This window comes from Triticum dicoccoides, chromosome 4B, assembly GCF_002162155.2.
Source record: "Triticum dicoccoides isolate Atlit2015 ecotype Zavitan chromosome 4B, WEW_v2.0, whole genome shotgun sequence".
Lineage (NCBI taxonomy): Eukaryota > Viridiplantae > Streptophyta > Magnoliopsida > Poales > Poaceae > Triticum > Triticum dicoccoides.
Window position 1 is genome coordinate 25,569,388 of NC_041387.1, and position 24,643 is coordinate 25,594,030.

General features: G+C 48.6%; 2 protein-coding genes across 4 annotated transcripts; one reads left to right on the forward strand and one right to left on the reverse strand.

Annotated features, from left to right (window-relative positions):
• Positions 1-7,353: 7,353 nt before the first annotated feature.
• On the forward strand, positions 7,354-10,556 carry LOC119294726 (nuclear transcription factor Y subunit A-7-like). 3 transcript variants are annotated; one of them, XM_037572974.1, is made up of 7 exons: positions 7,722-8,160; positions 8,192-8,359; positions 8,640-8,922; positions 9,267-9,370; positions 9,488-9,559; positions 9,660-9,824; positions 9,942-10,556. In XM_037572974.1, the coding sequence occupies exons 2-7, from the start codon at positions 8,279-8,281 to the stop codon at positions 10,113-10,115; spliced, it is 879 nt and encodes a 292-aa protein (XP_037428871.1). In that variant the 5' UTR covers positions 7,722-8,160; positions 8,192-8,278; the 3' UTR covers positions 10,116-10,556. The 3 variants fall into 3 exon arrangements, with proteins under 3 accessions (XP_037428873.1, XP_037428871.1, XP_037428870.1); XM_037572976.1 differs by lacking the exons at positions 7,722-8,160; positions 8,192-8,359 and adding an exon at positions 7,354-7,713; XM_037572973.1 differs by having other exon boundaries at positions 7,722-8,359.
• A 10,356-nt stretch (positions 10,557-20,912) lies between these two features.
• On the reverse strand, positions 20,913-22,701 carry LOC119294727 (probable cytokinin riboside 5'-monophosphate phosphoribohydrolase LOG4). Its single transcript, XM_037572977.1, has 6 exons — positions 22,555-22,701; positions 22,345-22,442; positions 22,204-22,234; positions 21,928-22,027; positions 21,662-21,732; positions 20,913-21,435 (listed from the first exon to the last, which is right to left on the reverse strand). Exons 1-6 carry the CDS (start codon positions 22,699-22,701, stop codon positions 21,202-21,204), a joined length of 681 nt encoding a protein of 226 aa, XP_037428874.1. The 3' UTR covers positions 20,913-21,201.
• Positions 22,702-24,643: the final 1,942 nt, after the last annotated feature.

Sequence of the window (24,643 nt, forward strand, 5' to 3'; positions counted from 1 at the left end):
TGATATCATGATACCACATTATAATAAACGCTATGCTAGCATGTTTCATGCATGACACTAAATAAACGCTATGCTAGCATGTTTCATGCATGACACTAAATAAAGCCATCTATAATACTGATATATGATAATATACATTACGGAGATAGTATCATACACTAGTATCATATGCATGATATTAAGTTATGATACTACCACCACGAGCAGCCTAACACATCCAAGGTAAACCTACTTTCGTGGCAAGTAGTTAACAAAGAGAGACGTGTTTGTCGTAACATAATAGTTTACCCTAAAACTAACGCACCTTAAGACAAAATGATTCTATATTTAAATAAATGAATGCTTGCATGGCACCACACAAATGTTACTATCCGCTATGAAGATACTAACATAGCCTATTAACATATACATGCATTTTATTGCTCTAAGTTACTCCTCACTGTGACCGGCCTTAAATAGACTTGGGAGTAGACTCGTTAGTGGGATATTAGAAGACTCATCAAGAGCATTTCAGTGTTTGTGGACAGTTTGATACAGTCGAAATATCAAGTTGGAGGCCACGTCATGGCCTAAAGGACAAGCATTTTTGACACGCAGGTAGCATATTCGTCATATGGATGCGGCGGTAAGCGACAAAACTGTCCCAGTTGTATATACGGAGCATGAATACTAGACTTGTGTTTGGACTCATCTGCCAGCACGCCTTATCTCAGATGCCAACACACCCAATTTACTAGTAGCATTTTTTTCCAGGAAATCTAATAGTAGTATTAGGTTATCTCTAACGATGACCCATAAAATTTTTTCCACATCCATTCATGGCAGGGGTTATGCGGGAGGCCACCATCCAATCCTGCCCGCATTTTTTTCGAGGGAATCTAATAGTAGCATTAGGGCATCGCCAACGGCGACCCACAAATTTTCTTCCACATCCGTGAATGGGCAGGGGTTATGCTGGAGGCCGCCATCCGCCCGCAATTTGATAAATGCCATTCGAATTCTGGCGATTCCGAGGAATGCCGCTGCAATTTTCAAACTTTGAAAAATGTCATTTCTACATGGCAATTTTCGAAGTCTGCAGTGGCTTTTTTCAAAGTTTGCAAAATTTGCAGTGGCATTTTTTGAAGTTTGGAAATTGCAATTGTGTTTCTCGGAATCCCTAGAATTCGAGTGTCATTTATCAAATTAATCCTATTTTTTTTCTTTCTAAATCACACGATTCAAATAGCCGCATGCATAGAGTTAAGACGTTCAAATAGCCGCATATATAAAGTACATACGTTCAAATAGTCGCATGCAACAGTATTTTAAAAAGTTCAAATATTATATTCCAACATTGTTGTCCCCTTTAACTGCCACTGATACTCAATCAGATCTTCCTTCAGCTGCTCGTGAGTTGGTCGATGCCGAATTTGTTGATGCGTTTGAACAAACTCTTTAAATGTGACCGGATTCTAGTATGGAAGTTCGATAACATCATCCATATTCTCAAATTCTAGAGCTACGTCAGCATCCTCACCATCATCCTCGACGATCATGTCGTTGTGCATGATCACACAACATGTCATCACCTTTCACAAGGTCTCTGGATCCTATTGTTTAGCAAGTCCATGGACAACTGCAAAACGGGCCCGCAGAACTCCAAATGCCCTCTCGGCATCCTTTCTAGCTGCTTCTTGTCTTTGGGCAAAGTGAGACTTTTTCTGGCCAACTGGGTTAGAGATGGTGCTGACAAAGGTAGCCCACTGAGGATAGATACCGTCAATCAGATAATAGCCCATGTTGTACTCACGCCCATTGATAGTATAGTGGCAAGGAGACACTTTTTCTTTCAGTCAGCCTCGTAAACAATGGTGATCGCTGCATCACATTGATATCATTGTAGCTTTGTAAGACCCGGGCATGCCAAAGAAAATGTGCCAAATTTAAATATCATGTGATGCAACTGCTTCAAGAATGATGGTGGACATATTAATGACCCTGATATTGCCCTTGTAAAGCCTTCGGGCAGTTCTACCATTTTCAATGCAGAAGTCAAGAGATCCAAGCAAACCTGACAACCATCTTGCTTTTGAGATTGCCAAGAGCTTCTCGGTGTCTTCCACAGTTGGTTCTCTCAGGTACCGAGGTCCAAACACCTCAACCACGGCAGTTGCAAACCTAACCATGGCATCTCAGCATGTGTTCTCAAACATCCATAGATACTCGTCCCACAAATCAGCGGCCGTGCACTTCTGGTAACCAAAGAAACCAATCGTTCCCACGATGTCCTTCTTCAAGACGAAGTAGTCATCATAGGACCGGATGCCATGGTACAAATGATCGAAGACAGTCTTGCGCGTCCGAAAACGTCGTCGAAATTTTTCAGCAAAGAGTGGATCGGAGGTAAAGTAGTCGGCCATCAGTGTCAAATGGCCGCGCGCCCTGTTGTGATTAAGCACTCGATGATCCTTGACTGATCCCTTGAAGTTGAGAACATGCTCCTCCACATGCACCGCGTCTTCAGGGACCGTCCACATCATCGTTGTTTCATCCGTGTGGTCCTCCTCGTCGGACAAGCCGTCGAACGACTCAACATAGTGCTCGTACATGAACTCTAAATCAGAATCCATTGCTAGAAAGAAGAAGGAAAAACTTTTTTTAGCTCCGACAATTCATCAACCAATTGCCGGGCATGGTGAGTATAGCATGAGCGGATGGTATCTGGCGGGGCGGTCGGAGGAGAGGGGTTGAACAACGACGTAGGAGAAGCGGGGTGGAGCCCGGCTGGAACGCTGGAGGTGACGGAGACGTAGGGTTCTGGCAAGGGTGTGGCGTGGCGGCCGGGGTGGTGGAGCGGCAGCGTGGGCAGGAGAGAAATAACAAAGGAGAGAAAATGGGGAGGATGGAGGCGTGGGGTCCGGAAAGGGTTTTGGGTGAGCCAGGGGTGCGGGAGTCCTACGCGTCTGTTGTTCGGACTCCCGGAAGCCCCCATGTTTGTCTCTGATTTGCTGAAAAAAGTAAGTCCGGGCGACTCGACGAACCGATACATTCTCGCGCTGGATGCCAAACCGCGTTCGGACCGCATGGTCCGGACCGTTTGAGTGTCGGTCTTGAAGACGCCCTTATTTGTGTGAGCTGTGAAGTAAAATTATTCTAAAGCATGGCCATGTTCAGATCCCAGTTCATTAGAGTAAGTAGCAGCAGTTCCAACTTGAAGAAGACTGTCGGCCATTCATTCCACGCTAAAACAGGCCCCTGCTCGTCGACCCAAGAGCTTTGCTGCGATGGATAGTACTAGTAGGAAAGAACAGAAGGGAAGACTATCGGAATCCCATTGTGATAGGAAACTGACTCACCAGGTCAAAAGAAAAAAAAAGGAAACTGACTCACCGATGCCGCCCGTCACTCAAGGTAGACTCCAAAGCCACTGGCCCTGCATCGCACTGGTTCTGTCATGTACTAGGCATGTAGCGTAGCCTAATCTAAGTTTCTTCTCTTTTTAATAAGATTCCAATACAGCTACGTACATATGAAGTAAAATGAGTTAGGCCCTGTTTGGTTTAATTTTTATCGACGGATTCCGCTGCCGTGTAGCAGAATCTGAACCAAAGGGCGAACCTAGAAGAATACGATTCCAAAAATCTGCTGTCAAAATCTGAACTAAAAATGGAAGCAGCCTAGAACGTGCTTTCCAAAATCTGATTCCGCTGCGGGCCAAAATCTGAAAAGTTGTATCAGCTGGTTTGCCAAATGACCTACATCTTTTTCACATCAGATTTTCCACAGTAGATTTTTCACAACTGCTTTTAAAAATCCACAGCCGAACCAAACATGGTCTTAATCTACGCTCTAAAATGCGTCCGTGTCCATTCATACGTAGAAACCAAAGGAAGTACAGTGAGTATATTATAAACCCGCGCGCCTCGCGCACTGTCTCCAAATGATCCATGCATACGTGCAGTGCACTCCTCCAAGGCGAGCCGAGGGGCCACGTCCCGCCGCTTGGCCAGCCTCCGGGAGTCCCGGCGCCGCGGGTGCCCTCGGAACCAGAGCAGCCACCTCGCCGCAAGACAGACAGCGCCGTGCCAGACTACTCTAAATTACTCCTCCGCGGATGCTGACGCCGCCTCGCTCGCGTCATCGCCCCCGTGCCCGTCGCCGTCGCCGTCGCCGTCGCCGTCGCCGTCGCCGTCGCCATCGCGCCCGCTCCACCTCCACCTACCGTCGCGAGCCGGGCCACGCCCCCGCCGGCTCCGAGGACGTACGTACGTGGCCCGGCCGGGCGGTGCGCGATTCGCTGGGGCGTCCCCGTCGATCGCGGGACCCGCCGCCGCGTGGCGCTGGCACGCACGCGCAATGACCACGCCCGGCGGCAGACGGGGCGGCACCCATGGCGAGTGGGTGCAGCAGCGCGTGTGGTCAGTCAGTAGATCCGGCCGGGCCGCCGGGGGGACCTCGCACGGGCGCCATCATCGCCGTTCACGAGCTGATTGCCGCTCCCCCTGCCTCTTTCGGCGGGTTACCCTTTAACCAAAACGGGCGGCCTCGCCGTTCACAGAGGGAGGTAGTTCAATCACGGCGGTCGACAAGGCCGGCCGGCCATGCATGGGCACGGGAGCCCGGGCCAGGCCGCGCCCACCGGACTGCAACGGTTTTCTAGGTGGCCTCCTCCCTGTCTGCTGGCCAACATGCTGCCCTTGGTATATTGTAGCCTTGTAGGGGATGAGATCGTCGATTTCGTGCGCGATGTGAGATGATGCAGAGGGAGAGGGGGGTAACTTTCTACCCAACTTGTTCTACTTTTACTTGACCTGTCTTGTGTACGATCCGTATTGGAGCAGGCGTGGATTATTCGCGCACACCAGTAGTAAATTAACTCAACCACCCAACATATAGTAGTATGTACTCCCTCCGTTCCCAAATACTTGTCTTTCTAGGCATTTCAAATGGACTCAACATACGGATGTATGTAGATATATTTTAAAGTGTAGATTCACTCATTTTGCGCCGTATGTAGTCATTTGTTGAAATCTTTAAAAAGACAAGTATTTAGAAACGGAGGGAGTACCTAGTAGTACCGAAATTCCGTTCAGTGGACATGGCTTCTTGGGTAAAGTAAAAGGACACGATTCCTACGTAACATTAGGCTTGTTGATAAGCTCGAACACTTTCTTCCCGCAAAAAAAAAAGCTCGAACACTTTCTCCACACCTACAAAATGACCGTAATACCATGACATTCCTATGATGTCACCCATCAGAATAAGTCCGCGAGCCTGCAAACTCCAGCCACTTGAAGAATGCCTCCCCACAAAGGGATTTGTTCATGAGATGCGAAGAAGAACTTCCAACATATCTACTATGAGTTTGCCCAAGATGCATATATGTGATTTTGGTAGCTTAAAGGGAGGGAAACAGTGAGGTCCATTGTCTTCTTTCCTCTTTAATATAGCTGCCAACTGTCAACATAGAATGGCCCAGCTTGTACCGGTGAAGAATGACCAAAATGTGGGACTTGCACCACATTTGATTGAGAGAGGGGTAGCTATATTGTACTCCCTCCGTTCAGAATTACTTGTCGCAGAAATGGATGTATCTAGATGTATTTTAGTTCTAAATACAACCATTTCCGAGACAAGTAATTCCGAACGGAGGGAGTAGTATGTTGACGACACCATCTTGTTTATGAAGAATAATGTGGAAAATGTCAGAAACATGAAACCATTGCTCTATCTGTTTGAACAGATGTATGGGCTAAAGACTTTTTCTAAGTGAGGTGATTACGTGTTTGCATGACGATGAGAAAGTGCATGGGTATGCTCAAATGATAAATTATCAATTGGGCTGCTGACCTCTTAGGGTGGTCATAGTGAGAGTAAGTTAGCTAATAAGATAACACATCCTAAACTTACTTATGTTGCATGTAGTTAATAAAGAGAAAAGTGTTTGTCGTTACATAATATTTTATCCTAAAACTAACGCACCTCAAGGCAAAATGATTTTATATTTAAATAAATAAAGGCTTAAATGATATCACACTTATGTTACTACCCGCTATGAAGGTAGTAACATACTCCTTCTGTCCACGAATACGCGTAGATATAGAAATTTCAAGACGGATTAGAGCATGTTTAATAGTATAGCCAACTACTGGATATATGGAGTTGCCACATCATATATAGCCAACCTAATAGCCAACACGTATAATAACTAGTAGTTGCTAAGAAGTACTAAATTATTACTGCAGGGCCCAAATTACACTCTCGCAATGTTTTTTGAAGCCCGTGCTACAACCGGCTGTTAATCTGCGGCTAGCCTCACTTCTTTCTTCTCTTATCTCTCATCCAACTCAGCAAAAAAATAATTCTTTAATGATTAGAAGATTGTACCTTATTAGAGAGTGAAGTAAAAAATGCATGGTGCAAGACACCACCTATCCTCTCTAATTACACCACCTTCAATGAGCTAAGTGCATGTAAAAAGTGAGGGAGCAGTGCTAGGCGAACAACAAAAGTTGGATGACCAGCGCATGTACGATGAAATCCAGCCAGGGAATCTCGTCCATAGCCATGCAACCTCTGCTAGTTTGTTGGGTGTGCATAGATCGGCCACACTTTGTCGTGTGTGAAGCAATTCCGAAAGTGGGGAGACAATGTGTTGAGACTAGCCATGGTGGATAGTAACTTACACTAGTAACATATACGCTACCATAGGTTATGTTACTACCTCCATAGTGGGTAGTAACATATTTGTGGTGTCATACAAAGTTTCATTTATTGGGTTATAGACTTATATTGTGTTGGGATATGTGATGTTATAGTAACTAGCTAAGTTACTCAGTTTACCTCTCTCTCCTCATTAACACATTGCCACATAGTCAAATTTATTGAGTTGGACCCGATGTTACTCTTGAAGTTACTCCCACTAGTTTTTTTCATAGTCTTCTACACGTGGATGCCATCTCCTTGTTTTTTGGTGTTTTATTTCTTCATTTCTGTATAATGAACCAATCTGTTTTCTTTTATGTGAAGGAAAAGGAGAGACAGCATATGCGATGCATATTATGCATGGGCCAAACGGTCATTAACCCCCCGGAAGCACTATTCCGGGCCACCTGGCAGCACTGCGCACACTTTAATTAATTATTAATAACCAACCGCAGGAGGAGACCAAGCATTTAACACAACACACCAGCTTAATTAGTGGAGTACAGTACTCCCTAAAAAAAGCTTAATTAGTACTCTACCGGAGACCCAGGCGTGGTAAATAAATCGAGTTAGTAATTTAATCAACCTGCCACCCCCTTGTGTTAGTCTAGCATTATCTCCTCCTCCCGTCCGTCGCCACCCACCTTGCCTCGTCTGTCCGTCGCTCTCACCTGTCACCTCCGCTGCTCGCACCGGCCGCGTGGCGGTGGCGATCCCTTTCCCTTTCCCCCGGTACACGTCTCCACTCTCGTCCACCCATCGGCCTTACCAGGACACCCCCCTAACAGCCATGTTAACCACCGCGATTATCCCTCGCCCAATCCCGTCTTAGCTAGAGCCAGCCTTGCCTGCGTGCGTGTGGAGACGACCGACCAGAGGGAGTGAGCCCGCCCCTGTCATCCATCTGTGGCCACGGATTGGCCGGCCGGCCGGCCTCTCGGGATTCTCGGAACGAGGTAGGAGGAGAGAGGAAGGAGACGCCCCTATTGGCCGGGAGCCGCCGCCTCACTCCCTCCGCGCCCAGTGGTCAGTCCTCCTCCCCTCCTCTCGTCTGCTTCCTTCCTTCCTTCCCTCCTTCTTTCCTTTTTATTCTCGTCTCGTCGCTTCTTTTGATTGGTGTTTGCCTGCCCTTTTCCGCGCGCCTCGGTTCCGATGCGGGGCGACCGGTGTTTCCATTTCGGGGTGGCGGCCGCCCGCCCGCCGGGTTTCTTCTATGGATAAGTGGCAAGCAAGCAAGAGGCTTATCCGAATTCCACCGGGCTGGGCTGGGCTGTGTTGGGGGAGTGGAGAGCGAGTTGTGCGGGGATCTCGCTTGCGCGGCGTCGGGGAGGAAAGTCACGGTTGCTGTTGCCGGCGCCGCCGCAGATTAGGGCTCCAAGTTGACCGGCGAGGCGACGATAGTATCTGCCTCTGCTTTGCTCCAACGGCAGCGGCGGGCGCCGGAGAATTTCCCGTCTCTTCTCCTCGGCTCAGTTGCACCCGTCCAGCTGGGACGTATCTACAGTTCTACTCTAGCCAGAACATCTCCTCTTTTTACTCTTCTGCTGTGTGTTCCATTGATTGATTCAAGTTCGTGCGTGTCAACCTGTCAATGGATTGTAATCCAGTAGCACAGTACGACTACTGTGCCGTGAACCTCACCGGAGGCTACTTTGAGAAAAGTCGTTGGCTGGTACGATCCCTTCTTTCTTTCTTGGTCCCGGGCGAGCTCTCCTGTTCACTAGTACGTAGTAGTAATTGCTTGCTTCCCGGTACAACTCCACCGATTTCTTAATCATCACGATCCGTATGTAAGTATGTATATATACCCACATCTGTTCTTCCGAGGATCCGGCGCGTGGCCACGTTGAGGTTTTTGAATAAACTCTAGTAAGTTTGTAACGCATCTTCTTCTTCGTTGACCTGTGTGCCCCGTGCGTGCATGTTCTCTGGGTGCTCCTGCTCAAAAACAGGAAGAAGCTGTGATGAGTGGCATGGGATCGCGGCCGGGAGAGAGCAACCTGGTGGAGCCGAGAGGGCTGCCGTCCGGCATGCCGATGCAGCCGTGGTGGACGGGGACAGGGTTCGGGGCCGTCGTGGCGCCGGCAAGCGGGGCGGGGATCAGCCTGTCGAGCAACCCGCTGGGCGGCGGCGCGGCCAAGGGCGCGACGACGCAGGGGAAGAAGACGGTCGACGACGACGACGCGCGGGCCGAGAGCAGCGACGACGACTCACCGAGATCAGGGGAACCAAAAGGTTTGTTGACCTGTCTACTACTTGTACTGCTACTTGATTTATTTACTCCTGTCCTATGTACTGTTTTCTTCCGATAAAATCTTTGATCTTGGGAGTAGAGTGGCTTCAGCAAAATGGTGATGAAACTCATGTCCTATCTTGATCTTGTAAGCTAGAGTATGTAATAACTATGTAAACTAGAATATGTGAACCATGTGATAACTATGTAGGAGTAAACCAGAATGGAGAGTAAATATCTTGAGTAACTTATGCACCTGAATAACTCTTGTCATAAGTGGAAACAAGCTTGTCTGCAATTTACACACCTGAGATTTGCTTCCTTGATGTTCTTCTTCCAATGCCAGACGGAAGCTTTGATGAAGAGAAGCAGCATGCCACATCCCGGATGCCCGCTTTGGCGTCAGACTATTTACCACCATACTCACAGCTGGAACTAAACCAACCGATCGTACGAACTCTTTCCCTTCCCTGCCTCTATGTTTTCCGTTGATGTTTGCAACACATATGTGCACCGTCTGGCAGCGCGATTCTTTATCTGAAGGACATGTTGGTTGGCATTGTGCAGGCCTCGGCAGCGTACCCGTACCCAGACGCTTACTACACAGGCATGGTCGGCCCCTACGAAGTTCACGCAGTGGTATGTTTCCGTGCCAGTTTAAGCACCAGAAACCATCTCATATCATATGCCTGAATTGGCTGCGTTTCTCAACTGTCTGCGTCTCTTGTGGCTCTCACAGACTCACTTCCAGCTACCCGGACTGACGCACCCTCGCATGCCGCTGCCCCTGGAAGTGTCGGAGGAGCCCGTGTACGTGAACGCCAAGCAGTACCACGGCATTCTCAGACGCAGGCAGTCGCGCGCCAAGGCCGAGCTCGAGAGGAAGGCGATCAAGGCCAGGAAGGTTTGCGATGCATTCTCCTGTTCCTGCTCGCTCCGTCTTCCTCAGTAAATTCGACCCTTCGTGTTCTATAGTTTAGTATAAGCTCTGCGTCTGATCTCTGATGGTGCGTGCATGCAGCCTTACCTCCACGAGTCCCGGCACCAGCACGCGATGCGGCGGGCGAGGGGCACCGGCGGCCGGTTCCTGAACACGAAGAAGGACGAGAACGGCGGCAGAACCGAGGCGAGCAAGGGCGAGCAGAGCTCCGAGTACCTCCGGGTGCCGCCGGACCTGCACCTCCGTCAGGCGTGAAGTGGCACCTTGATGCAACCTAGAACAGCGGCTTCTTCTTCTGCCCGCCGGCGTACGGCGCCCTGAGGGCGGATCTCCGTCCGTCATGGCGTCCGGTTCCCGTGGGTCGGGCAGGGTCTGCTGCTGTCTCCAGGCAATTCATTCTTGGCTTTCGCATTCTGTCACCCCTGTCGTTGTCCTTGTGTGAACTAGGCTGTGCTGCGTCCTCTGCGGGGCGCGTGTAAGATTGATGATTGACTCGGGATCGATAGCGCTTGTTTGTACGTACTGCGGTAGAGTGGGATTTGGTTCGCTTTTGAAAATTACTGTATTAGGTAGTGTAACAAATTATGGGCGGTGCAGGGCTGAACCTCGATGTGCAGAGAACAGAACTGGTCTCAGCATCCTTCAGTGTCGGTGTGCTTCTCGTGCACAAGCAGGAAGACTGTCTCGAAACTTTCAGACTTCTTCCGGTGCAGCGTTGCGTCTCTTTGGAACTCCAAATGTACATGTATTAGCTGAACCTATGAAATGGAGAAAGAAACAAAGAAAAGTCGGTGAAAACCACAAAAAACAAAAACCTGAAAAGTATTGTACTCCCTCCGTCCGGAAATACTTGTCATTGAAATGGATGTATTTATATGTATTTTAGTTCTAGATACATTCATTTTCATCCATTTTGATGACAAGTAATTCCGGACGGAGGGAGTACTATATCCGGTATTTTGACTTCACTAAGCTCGCGTACTATAGTCCTGACAAGAGCTTGGCGATGGCTTACTGGTAGCAGCGCAACGAAGCAACCGAGAGATCTTGGATCCACGCTTTCTTTTTCCCCTCTCCTTTATTTTCTTTTATTGCGCTAACCGGCCGGCCGGCCCTTTACTGTAGACTCGACGTGAGAGATAGTCGGCGCACTTAATGCGGGCGCCCTATATCTCGCTTATAGGAGTCACTAAGGGGTATCCCTTGCGAGAGCCCCGCAAGAGTCATTTTCGTGTCCTGAGAGAGCTTAAGTGCCGCGTCCAACCGTCGTCATGTGTCGCGTGCTGGACGCTTCTCAAGATTTTGTTTTTATTTTATTTTTGTATCTGGTTTCGGGTTTTAGATATCTTTTAGGAGTTTTCACTTGACTTTTCTGTTTTCTCGGTTTCCCTAGGTTTTGGAGGAATTGTTTTTTGAAAAAAAAAACATGCTTCTGGCTCTGTTTTTCTTCTTCTTCTGTTCTTCTAGGGTTTTCGTGCAAAAAAACTTCTTCAAAACCTATTAACATGCGATCTACTTAATAAACTTGACGCGAGAAATCTAACGGCGAAAACGGTTCAGAATTTAGACGCATGGTTCAAGAGATAAAAACGTTGTGAATGGCTTGTTGCAACTAGTAAGACCAGTGAGACTGACAACCTCACTGCAAGTGGCGAAGTCACGCACAAGCCGTGTAGTCAACTGACAACACACTTTTTTGGCAAAAATATCATATAAGAAGTAGAAATCATGCAAAATATATATTTAAACACCTACATTTGACTACACACTATTCATGTCTTGGCACCACCACATCTCAATATAAACGTTGGTAGCACAAGTGGGTTCTTATTTGTATTGCAGTGTTGCTTGACGGGGGCTAGTGGTGTTATCTCTATGGATTGTTACCTAGATTCTCTACCAAGGCGAAAATAACAGCTTATTGCAAACACTTGATCTTTGGTACCCAACAACTACAACCCAGGCAATTAAGGACAGTATAACCGCACCTAATCCCTGCTCTCACAGCAATTTGTGTTGTCGGCCGTCCGTTTTATTGATCCGGGAGTTCGTGGCCGTCGGATTTAAGGGGAAAAAGGCAATCTGTTTCGCAATGTGGCCCAGATGTCCTGTGGGTTGCTGCTCCACGGGCCGAAACGGACGCCTCTCGTGCATTGGGCCGTCCGCCAGCCACCAGCCCATTCCAGCGCTAAAATGAGGTCTCTTGGGCTTGCGAGGCGTAGGAGCTGGAGCGACAGAGGAGCAGCCGGTGTGCGTCGCTCCATTGGATCCACCAGAGGTGCGGGATCGAGGAAGTCGATGCGTGCGCTGGGATCAACCGGAGGAACGGGATCCGGGTCCAACCGATGCTGTCCAGTACGCGAGCGAGGGTTCGACATCTGGGACACTGCCGGCGAGTAGCGCTACCACAGCCTCGCCCCCATGTTCCCCGGCGCCGCCGCTACCATAGTCATCTACGACATCACTAGCACGGTGAGGGAGATCTTCTCTTCTCCTCGGTACTTCGTTTAGTGATCTTCCCTGAACATGTGCCGGATGAGTTGATCACCTGCTTTCTGTTCACGTTAATCTGTTTGATGTTTCCTGTGTGGGCGTCAGGACTCTTACATCCGAGCAAGGAAGAGGTGGGTTGACGAGCTTCAGAGACTAGGTATGACTGAACATGTTTCTGTAGTTCCATCTTGTCGGACTGCTTCAGTTGGATCCAAAGAACACTCTGCCTTTTGTCGGTGGAACTCACCTGTATGTCAGTGCTTATATGCACATGTCCAAACAGGGAACCCAGGTTTGGTGATGGTGTTAGTAGGCAACAAGGTCGATTTAGAAAACAAGAGGTAGGTTGGCACACAGGTACACAAATTTTGTAGAGAAAAATTTCAGAACCCAGTGCTCCATCTTTCAGTCAAACCCATCCTCATCTCTGTTGTTTCTCTGAATGCGAGCTAACAGGAGGCGCTAGAGATGTCAGCGAAGATGGCGACCTAGCCGAGGCGATACGGCGTGCGGCTCTGCAGGATTGGAATGATTCGGTCCTCCGGACCGCACACCAATGCACGTTCATGCCAATCTCGTCTCGCTGTTCGTGTGTTCGTCGAGCGAAACTGCTCCGCCGGGAATTGAAGGCAAACAATTACTCTTCAGATTCTCTTCAGGCATTCATGTTGGATGATGTCCGCCTCTCGCTGGCGTTGATTAATGGATGTCTGCCTCTTTGTTTTCCCATCCTTCAGCTGCCGTGTATACATGCTTCCTCCCTTACCATTTTCGATCCCGCGACAAAACATCCATCAACGTGGTGATCTGCTAGGTTCCCCTATAATCTTTATTTTTTTCCCATTCATATATGATTCTTTCCACTACAGGATTAGATTGTGCTAATTTCATCTCAGTCAAAAATTTGTACAAGTGTTGTTCATACTGGCTTATGCTCAATTGATTCGGGCCGATCTTGGAGACTGGATGTCACATTTTTTTGTTTCGGGAATTCTCAGCTCATATCTCCAATGGTTTCTAGAGCGGGTAATTACTTCACGTGTACTGCTAGACCTTACTCTTTTACCATCCATCTTTTTAAGAGTGTACGATTGCTTAGATTACGTGTTTCTAAGTTAGGATATTTGTTGTTGTTGGACAGATTACTTAGAACTGTAAATTTTTTGCGTGGCAATAATGAAAACCCTCGACGCTCGTGGAATGCAAATTCTTTGCGTGGCAATAATGAGACACATACTTCAGTTAGGCACACCTGTGTTGATGTACGTTTGGCTTGTCCGTTTTACCCCAGATGGACGGGGCCGCGGGCCGGACAAGACGGGGTCACGCGGTGGAGTTAGCCTTAGGGCATCCTTCTAGTATATTGAACAAGTTTCATAACGCTCGTGGAATGCAAATTCTTTGCGTGGCAATAATGGGACACGTACTTTAGTTGTGCCGTGTTTTCACAGCGACTTGTCGGCAGAACCTTATCTGCATCCAACAGAGCAATTTAACCTGCCACCTCGTAACACCAGCGCAGTACATACATGCGAGCGTTCCTGACCCATCCCCGGCATTATTACCACAGCATCGTGCGGGCGTACGTACTAGGGCAGTACGCACCGTACTGGCAGCAGCAAGAACCCTGTCCTCTTCCTGGCCTCGCCACCTATAATCGACGCCGATCCACGCAAGGAGACAAGGCGCGTCGCGTCGGTCGACTGCCTGTTGCCCACCGGCGAGGTACGTACGGGTACGGCTCATCCGGCCGGCGCGTGCGCAAAGCGTATGCCACTCGCTCCGCCCAGTAGTGGAGGCGCAGGGTACGGCGGCCGGCGCGTGCGCATGCACGCGTCCCGCTCGCCACCAGAGCATGCATGCGCGCCGCACAGTGCGCGCCCACGGCACAGGCGTAGCAACGCGGGCGCGCGCGCCGGCAGTCCACTCGGCCGGGACGACGGGAGGCTCGCGCCGGGCCGGCGTGTAGCGCGCACCCTGCTCGAGTCGACCGGCCCCAATAATTGACCCACTCGCGCGCGCGCGCGCGCACTGGACGATCGATCGGCCAGGTCCCTCTCCTGCCGCTGCTGGGCTGTCTCGGTGCGGCAAGCCGGGCCATGCGTGTGCCAGTGTACATGGCTGGCGCCGGCCCCCGCGCAGGCAAGCGGCCAATGGAGGAGACACGCACGCAGGCGCAGGGGGAGGGGGGACGGACGGCAGCAGGCAACAGCAGCCAGCAGCGGGGGCAGAGCCAGGGGCGTGGTTAATTTGTGGCAGCCACTTGCCGCCGGGCAGGGCAGGGCGACCCAGCCAGCCGGGGTGGGGGGCGCCGCGCGCGGTCGGATCGGAAGATCCAACGGGCGCTGCCGTGGGCCTGTGGCTTTTCGTCGCCTCTACCCCCGTTTTGCTCACCACCTTTTTATGGCAAACGTTTCGACCTCCTCCTTGGCCTCTAGTACATATATGAATCATGCTTTTGTTTTTGTGGAACATGCTTCTTTTTCTTCCAGTTCAAATGCATTGACATACAATGATATTGATTTTGTATCATGAATGTTTTTTTTTCTGAATTTCAATACACAGGGAGTATAACGAAGAAAAAAATGCTAGGCTTTACTAGCGATATTACCGGAGTTACTGGAGTGGCCCTTCTCCCCTCACTAATCCACCCACCCCTCTCCTCTTTGAATTTCAGGGCGGGCTGCGTTTCACCATAATTACCAATCAAAACATCATACTCCCTCCGTCTAGGTGTGTAAGTCATCTTACGAAAATCAAATATTCCCAAAACACTTAGGCGCGGTGCATTAAATTCTATCTCGTTTCTTGTTTCTTGACATATCAACCAATAAGAGTTGTGGGATGTGCATGGTTTTAATGACTTGAGACTACCAAACACGACATGCAGTGGTTAGTTCATTGCATCCAATGCTATTAATTAGCAAATAAATATTAAGTACTCTCGTTTTCCCTTCCTCCTTGGTCACGGTGCACAACCTAAGATGACTTACTCACCTAGACGGAGGGAGTAGTACATCATCTCTATTCCGACGTCATTAATAGTCATAGCATTTTATATTGTACTCCCTCCGTTCCTAAATATAAGTCTTTGTAGAGATTCCACTAAGTGGACTACATACGGAGCAAAATGAATGAATCTAAACTTTTATTATTTTCAGTGTTCGTTGTACTATCATGATTAAAGATGAATATATTGAAAGTTTTCCCCGAAAATAATAATTAAAATGCATCTATATACATCCGTATGCGGTTTACAGTGAAATCTCTACAAAGACTTACATTTAGGAACAGAGGGAGTATATAATTACAAATTTGCAGATAATCGCCGTCTCTCTTCCGCCTTCCCTTTCGGCCTCGTCCCTTAAAGGTATTGCCACATGACAATTGGATTTAGTTATCCCTTCCAATGTTACTCGACAAAAGCAACAACCAATGACCACACGACTTAGGACCATCCAAAAGTGGTAAATTACAACGTGTGATTTCCCCAACAGACCTTACGGGGTGCATGAAACTCAGTATAGAAATCATTGTTGAGAAAGTTTGACATGACGAACAACACTTGATTTCAGTTAGCTTAGGGAGTATTGCCTATTCTTTCCTACCTCCTCTTGTCTCATTTTCACATAGGGTGCATCACATAAATTCAAGTATTTTTGCACATTTGTTTTATAGTTATAGTTTAATGGAACTTGTTGACGCACTAATAAATTTGAATGCACTATTTCTTTTACTACTAATGCATTATATTTAAATGAAAAGTTTGTAGTTAGTAATTTATGCACTTATGTACCCATGGAAATTCTCCATATAACATTATAAAATATCTAAACTCACGTACTCGAGTTTAACAGTATTTGAAAGTAGGATGAAATGGTCCTTTTGTAGCTCATTTACTAATATAATTGATGCAAAGCTACATGATGGTATTTTGAACACCCGCAAGGGTATATATTATTTATGGCTAGCCGGATTTGCAAGAGCATTGGGCCCATTTTCACAATTTAGAAAGATGACTTGAAAGCTTTACCCCAAATTTGTTGATACATATGTGCTGGTATGTATAGATAGGACCACTAGCTACAACTCCACAAATTGTCCGAAAAGCAAAGGTAAGCCATTTTCCACTAGTTGTCTAGCTTCAGTGCTTCCCAAAAATTACCAGCTCTGATTGTTTAACATGAATTTAGTTCAACTTATCTGAACATGCATCCTTGCTAGTGACCAAATTATGAAATGATAGGGGGTGCTAATGGCGATTTTCTTTGGCTAAAGTGGACGAGGATGTGAGCCACATCTTGTTTTCCAGCACATTAGCTGAAATCTTGTGGGGCTATGTCAAGGAACTTGTAATCTATGATGAAAATCTTCTCAATTTGGTAGACCTTTTCGCCATTCTTTAGCGCCTTTTGTAATATGTATGTTGTATCTTGTGAACGGGCTTGACAAGATATAATTTGGTGCTCTTAAGTTTTGGAAGTGAACTTACCATTAATAATGCTCATATATTCACAACTTTAGAAGTTATACCCGAATATAAGCGGCAAGAGCATGCCGGAGACAATGATGGTGATGCTTAGGACTCCAAGCTCATCCAAATTAAAGACCACTGAGAGGATCCCAGACTTAATCTTTATTTCAGTTGTGTTGGAACTCGCTCTCCGTGATTTGTTTTCTGATGTTATTTCAAGTTGATGATGTTGATACCAGATGTACAACTAAACATGTTTGTGTTAGGGCTTTATTAATTTAAAGCCGGACATCGTATATGTCTTTCGTCAAAACAGCTTACTCTAGCTTATCTAGCCACACAAATCAACAACTAGCTTGGGTGACTATCGAGTGGTGCCACACTTCTTTTGTGTGTGGGAATAGTGACACTACACCTTAGGTGTTACCATCACACTGTAGCACCTCTAAGAAGTTACAAATAATTATGAATGTCGAGAAGATATATGTCTACAATTCCACAAAAATTTCAAATTCAATTTCAGAGATCTACACGCAGAAAACAAAAAGACCAATGTGAATAGTGTCACAAAAGATAAAAAAAGTTAGACACCACCATTTACATAAGACCCCAATAGCTGGCGAACGTTTCCCAAGAAGGGATAGCATTTGCGAACATTTTCCCTGTCAGTTTTAGTTGTACAGGGATGGCATTTTATTCAGAAAAGGATGATTGTTTTTTAAAGAAAAAAACAAAAAACTGCCACTGTGTGGTTTTGATCAGACGGCTGTGGGGGGTGTTCCCTGGAACCTCCTCCCAAGGGAACATTGCCTCGATAACATTACCGTTTACCTATGGATTTGCCTTTTTTGGATTTTATGTGTTGAAAAAATTTGGATTGAATATTGTAGGATATGTGTTATCAACACTCAAAATCAAATTGGGTGGGGGAAGGTGGTTTATTTTTATTTTGCAACAATGGGAACCCGTCGATTTCCTTTAAAGATACCTTCAAAGTTCTAGAAAGTTCATAAAATTTCTCCTTTCTAGATGTGGTAGAGTACGATGATAACACAGTAGCCCCAACTTAACGAGCTTCTTTAGTCCTTACCTTCAAAATTGGTGAAGCCCAATGAGAGCATCTACAACTGGGCGGCCTATATCCTCCCCAAACGCCCGGGCCTGCTGTCCGACCAGTGTCAGGGCCAAAAATTAGCACCCAACCGGGTTCCCACAACCAGCCCAAACGCCAGTATTGTCCGATGATCCACGTGTCCAGCCCATATGTGGGGTGGATATGCGGAGGCCCGGACACCGCCGCCACGTCGGACAGGCCCTCTATAGCCCATGCCACCCCCACCACTGTCCCCACAAAACCCCCATCTGGCCTGAGAACCTTAGTCAAACCCCACTCCTCCCAGTCCTCTCACCCTCTCTGCTCCCCTTCCTCTCCCTAATCTCTCCCGTCCCCTTTACCAGTACCAAGGTCGGGTCCGACGATGACTCCGACAACGAGTCTAATCCCATGGACTGGGACGTCCTCGTGATGGAGGACTCTGGCCCTGGCAGCAACGCGCCAGATAGTGAGGAGCTCGTGCTCCGCATCGCAATCGAGAGGTCTCGACTAGACACTTGAGGAAGCTCGAGCCGGCGCCGTCCTCCGCCAGCTCCTCCCGGTCTCGCAGCGGCTATGTGACCTAACATGCTCGCCCGTCCTGCTCCGCACTGCTCCTGATCCATAGCAGGACTGCCCTCTCCCCTTTCCCTCCGGCGCCAGCTACTCCTGGGCAGTGTTAGGTGCATGTGCCCTTGGATACTGAAAGGATGTGGATGGCGGAGTCGAAGGTGAAAGGTCGCCCACCGTGAGCGGCAGTGGGCCGCGCAGAGGGGGGCAGAGGCCGGCCTTTCCCGCCGACACGCCCGCTCCGTCCTGTCTGACCCGGAGGAGCAGCTCCTCCATGAGGTTATGCGTTGTTTGCTTACCTTAGCGACGGATGATTCGTGCCTCCGGCGCAAGAATGCGAAGGCACTCCGGCTCAGGATCAAGGCGTCGGAGCCCCTCGCGAGGGAGAAGGAGACCGTCAAGGCCAAGTCGGCATGCCACACGAAGGAGCAAGCTCGCGCCATCCGCCGCTTCTCCGGCTACATCTACTCGGCGTCGGACAGCGGCACCACCAGCACGGACAAGGATGGCGATGATCCTCCCGTTGCGGACGCCTACACGAAAGAGATGTACCGCCGCTCCGGTGACATCAAGGCTAGGGGGCCGGCTAAGAAATGGTGATTTTCGCATCCTCACCTCCTCTAGCTAATTAAATTAGTTTGTATCTAGTAATATATCCGGCTAACTATCTCTTTTGGGTGTGATGAACTGTGTCCTATGTTGTACTCCCTCCGTCCGGAAATACTTGTCATCAAAATGAATAAAAGGGGATGTATCTAGATGTATTTTAGTTCTAGATACATCCCTTTTCGTCCATTTTGATGACAAGTATTTTCGGATGGAGGGAGTATCTAGTAATATATCCGGCTAAGAACTATGCCCGACGTGAACTGTGCCTTTTGTGTGGAATGTTGAACTATATATGTCTTCTGGGTGCTATGTTGATCTGTGCCCGATTGTGCTCTATATTTCTACGTTGCCATGATCTACCTCTGCATGGGCCCCAACGTACGTGTAGGGCACCGGATTACGCAACCATGGTTGTAGATGCTCAGAAGCTTGTGGGTCCATGTGAGAGGGTTCGCGCCTATCTTTTGTTTTCATTTTGCCAGCTGCACGGCATGCTGTATTAGGTTTTTTTAGAAAAGGAGGATGACCCCCGGCCTCTGCATCTGGGCGATGCATACGGCCACTTTATTAATTATTCTCACAAGACCTTACAAAGTGATACAACAGTAAGATTAAAGCCGCCGTCTAAGCACCTCTATCCAGCTGATGAAGGGGCGCAGATAGCCTGGGCCTAAAACCAAACAGACATCGCAGCCAAACCTAACATCTAAAGACCTGAGAACCCATCCAGGACGCCTGCCGGGCATGGGTCTCACCGGTCCGGCGTGCACTCAGATGCCGCCGCCGCCAACTGCCACCGCTCCATCTTCAGAACTATACTGATGCATCAACCTTGCTCGGTCCAGCAATCGTCGACGCCACCACGGCGCCAAACGTCACCTCCTCCCTGCGCGCAAATAGCTGAGCACGTCGCGGTCGCCACTGATACACCTCAGCGCCATGCTGCCAGGTATCACCAGCCGACACAGCTTGAAGTCCTTGGAAGATCTATCGTGCGTAGCACCTGCCGACCAGGCATGACAAAGCGTAGCACCTGTCGGTCAGGCATGACTTGACATCACCCCCGAAGCTCCGTGCAAGACGAAGCCGCTCCACCTCCTGCCTCTGACCTCCAGCGCTGCTCCGCAAACGATGCTCCAAAGAAAGAAACGACACTGCACTGCCGCCATCGTCCGATCTGGAACACCAGATCCTAGGGTTTCCCCCGGAGCAGCACGAGTGGGTCGACAATAGTTACACGACGATGCCTTCATCAAGGTAACGGCGAGAACGCCGCCATCGCCTGCCGTCGGCTCGGTTTTCACCGGCAACTATGTATCCCCTACTCGCAGCCGGGACAAGATGATGGATCATGAGATCTGATCACCAAGCCTCTGGTCGGCCATCTCGGGAAGAAGATGACCACCAGTCCAGCAGTCTCACCACGCCGGGCACACGTCGCCGCCGGCACCCCCATGGTGCCTAGAGGCCGACAAGCCCCGACGAATCCCATGCCTCGCCAGCCGTCATGGCCCAGACCCCGGCACCACCAGATCCAGATCGGATCGGGGTCCAGGGCCCCAAGCCGCAACCGCCGCGGAGGCAGCACCACTGGACGGTGCCTAGCCCTCCAGCCCACCGCCGAATCCTCGCCGGAGCTCCGCCGCGCCACGCCGCCAAGCCGCCGCCAGAGAAGCCACAGCCGCCGCGCGTTGGAGAGGCCTGAAGCCGCAGCTGCACCGCCGCCAGGCAGAACTGATGCATGCTGTACTAGGTGTACGTGGTACTACGAAACGAGTGCGCTGTGTGCTGCTGACGTGACTGTGCACATTAATATCGTAGTCAGAAAACATAAAATAGTGGGTGGGAAGAGTACAACGCGATGGTACGACCCGCTGCGCTGTAAGGTACAACTCCAACACCCGTACACTTGTACACTTGTGCTTAATTACGGAGCATTGAAGCATGCATACTTTGTGCTAGCCACGGAATATTATTAGGGTTAGGGCACGCTCGATATTACATGCATGAAGAAGCAGATTATTTGAGAGCTAATAGATCTTGACGAAGACGAAGCTACACGACGACGGGCAGGGACCTGCTGCTCGGTGCTCGCTAGTCAGCTAGCCTCTTTTCCTCTTGGCGCCGGCGGCCGCCGTGCCGTTGCGGTCCTCGCCGCCGCCGTCGTCAGCGTGGGCCGCCACCGCCGCGGCCGTAAGCTTGGTGAGCAGGTCGGCGGCGTTGTCGGCGAGGACGAAGATGTTGCGCGCGGCGTCGTCGATGAAGCCCTCCTCGACGCCCTTGTCGAACAGCGAAAGCAGGCTGTTGTAGTAGCCGTCCACGTTGAGCAGGCCCACCTAATGCAACGAGACATCACCAACAACCGTACGTAAGTTGCCATTGGTTAGTTACACATCGCTTTCGCTGAGCTAGCTAGGAACGGCGTGAGGATTAGGGCAGGCACGAGGGCCTACGTACACATATATGTACACACAACTAGTATCTGGCTAACCAATCACTGGCCCCGGCACATACATTAATGTAGGAATAATGCAGAATTGCAGTTAAATACGACAAGCTTACAGGTTTGTTATGGATCCCCAGCTGCGCCCACGTTATGATCTCCAGCAGCTCTTCGATCGTCCCATATCCGCCTGCACGCAGGTACGTCACACAAGAAATGAGCCGCAACGCAAGAACTTCACCCGTTTACTACTAAGCTTCTTTCTTGATTTGTTATTATCATGTCATGTCGACCTTAAACGTTTGGCTTAGCAACATTTTCCAAGAAACACAAACACACACACGAGTAGTCCATAGTGGCTAAGATGAGTGGGGCAGTCTGTGACCTGGCAGGGCGATGAAGGCGTCCGAGTGTTTTGCCATTTCTGACTTGCGCTCATGCATGTCCCTCACCACTTTCACCTCTCCCAACGTCTCCCCTGACACCTAGGAAATGCTCGTACGCACGTAGTAGATATTCAAAAACACGTTTCATATATACTAGAAGTAAAAATAATCAAGCACATGCATATGATGCATTTCGTTCATGCAGATGCTGCAGGGAGAGCAGGACATGTATGTGTCTAGTGTACGGTGGCAGAAGAGATTCGCGCATGCACTACCTCTTCCGGCAGGAGAGCACTAGGGATGACCCTGCACACAGGAGCGGCCAGCCAGACCATTATTCATGGTAAAACTGCAAGCTATAGCTCCATGGAAGCTGTATCTCAGAGAGTGAGAGGCAGCGTACTGCAGGACTTTACCCGAGGACGTGGCGGCCGCCGTCGTGGACGGCCTTGGACACGAGTCCCATCAGGCCGCCGCTGCCGCCGCCGTAGACGAGATCGAGCTGCCTCTCCACCTGCAAAAGGACGCGTACGTGCGTGCGCCGTCGAGAACCATGCATGTCAGCGGGACATGCACCACATGGGCAGAGCTTGACGGCTAGCTAGCTATTTTGGTTGGTGTCTCACCAGTTGCTTCCCGAGGTCGAGGGCGGCGGCGCTGAAGGACGGCCGGTTGCCAGGCCGGCTGCCGCAGAAGACGCACACCGCTCGCACAGGCCTCGGGGCGTCGCCGCCGGTGGCAGTCTCCGGAGCCTTCTCCTGGTTCGCCTCCATGTATCGGAGGTGAAGGGAGGGATGAGGGAGGCGTACGGATAGAGAGACCAAGATGAGGGTGGGTGCTTGTGCTTCGGCAGAGCTAAAGATGAGGGTGGGTGTGCTGTGCTGTGCTGCTATGGAGGACGGCGCCCTTGTGAGTTGTGAGGTCCCCTCGGCGCCTATTTATGCACCACACAGACGTTGCTTACCTTGCCTGCTATAAAAGTACTCCCTCCCTCCCGATTTACTCGTCGTGGTTTTAGTTCAAATTTGAACTAAAAACACGACGAGTAAATTGAAACGGAGGGAGTAGCTAGTAATATACATATCCTTCAATATTAATCGTGACCGTCGTATACCTTAGACCATCTACATTCGGACTAACCTAATTTGATCCCCGATATATACATCCCCTGAGACGTGTCCGCTCCGCGACCTCATTTGTTTGTTTCATGCAGCTATGCCCCTTACTATTTTCATTTCCAGTCACATGCACATGATTGGTGAAGATAAATAGAGAGAAAGAAAAAAAAAACAAAGAGAGAAAGGGTTCACGGAAAACATGGACATATGAGGACAATTTGAGGGATCCGGTTGAGTGCTTTTTTTTTCTTCCCTCCCCTGTCTGGGCTGTCCGCTACAGGAAAAATATGGGGCCCGGTTGTAGATGCTCTTACACCCATCATATCCTAAATTTTGGTAAGATTTGATATGATTTGAGTATGGGTAGGGAAATGCAAGGAAAAGCTTCGATTTAGTTGAGGTTTTGGTAGGATTTGATTTGATTTAGGTATGGGTAGGAGAAGATAAAGAAAAGTTTTGATTTAGCTGTGTTTTTTATCAGGTTTAATTTAATCTGATTAAATTATTGCAGAATGTGGTTTTGAGTGAAGGGACTAAACCTAACAAACGAAACAACTTGGGACTCTAATTGAGCTGTTCGTACTTGCATCATGAAAATTAACTCTGCATATATCTCATCGAGAAAAATGTTTTCGTTCCAACACTGGTTTCTCTCTGAAACGTGGCATATACACATACAGGAGATTCTACCCAAGCTAACATTAGGGACCACCAGTACTATCGCCTGCTAACTATTTTAAGCAGGCGATCAACTAGAGGTTGGATGGATCTTCATCCCGTGTTCCTTTTATTCACATGGCCAAACTTTATCTTGTAACTAGGAGGCACAATTGTTCTTCTGAAAAGAAAATTACAGTTACATTTTCACCATTTTATCATGGTATTACATTCCTATGTTGAGAATAATAATTATGGAACAAAACCAAACGAAAATGGATTGCACATTCTGTCTCTCCCTAAATGTACGATATAAGTAAAACGCACACGGATTTCTAGCTGAATGTGTTTAAAGGAGGAAGAATGATTTCTACTTGTGAATGGGCATATTTAGTAATTCTAGGATTAACATCTTTCTTATCCATAAGGTATTTACTAGCAACATGATTTATGTGAACAATTACTTTATACTGAACAGTATAAGATCTACATTTGTCGTAAGCAAAGATAACAATTTAAAAAAAAATAGTTGTTTCATTTTTTAGCGTTGTAGAAGGTCTTACTAGCACAAAGAATAACATTTAATTTATATCATTTTTTTGGCCAAGAACAATCCCTTAATCACTAGCATCCTACATAATTTCAAATAGTAAATTTCAGTCAGATAGTTGAATTACGTGTGCAATAATTGAAGCTTTCTTCAAAAAGCATGCATTGTGTTCAATCCACAGACGTTGAAACCAGTTCACCGAAGCTTCTCCTGAGAGTATCAGCTTGCAACCAGACTCAAATTGCCGGATTGCACCCGAACTGGAACAAATCACCTCGGCCTTGACTTGTCGATGAAGATCACATCCTACCAGCTCCACAAAAAGTTCCCGCGCAGCCGGCCTCCGTGGGCTGAATTCCTGCGTAGTGCTCATCGCCGACCTCCTACGGC

Coding starts and splice junctions, on each gene's coding strand:
- LOC119294726 (XM_037572973.1), top strand. CDS start 8,279: ATGGATTGTAATCCAGTAGCACAGTACGACTACTGTGCCGTGAACCTC. Junction 9,560..9,659: donor CCTACGAAGTTCACGCAGTG/GTATGTTTCCGT, acceptor TGGCTCTCACAG/ACTCACTTCCAGCTACCCGG. Junction 9,825..9,941: donor AGGCGATCAAGGCCAGGAAG/GTTTGCGATGCA, acceptor GCGTGCATGCAG/CCTTACCTCCACGAGTCCCG.
- LOC119294727 (XM_037572977.1), bottom strand. CDS start 22,701: ATGGAGGCGAACCAGGAGAAGGCTCCGGAGACTGCCACCGGCGGCGAC. Junction 22,443..22,554: donor TCGACCTCGGGAAGCAACTG/GTGAGACACCAA, acceptor GTCCTTTTGCAG/GTGGAGAGGCAGCTCGATCT. Junction 22,028..22,203: donor GTGCTCTCCTGCCGGAAGAG/GTAGTGCATGCG, acceptor AGCATTTCCTAG/GTGTCAGGGGAGACGTTGGG.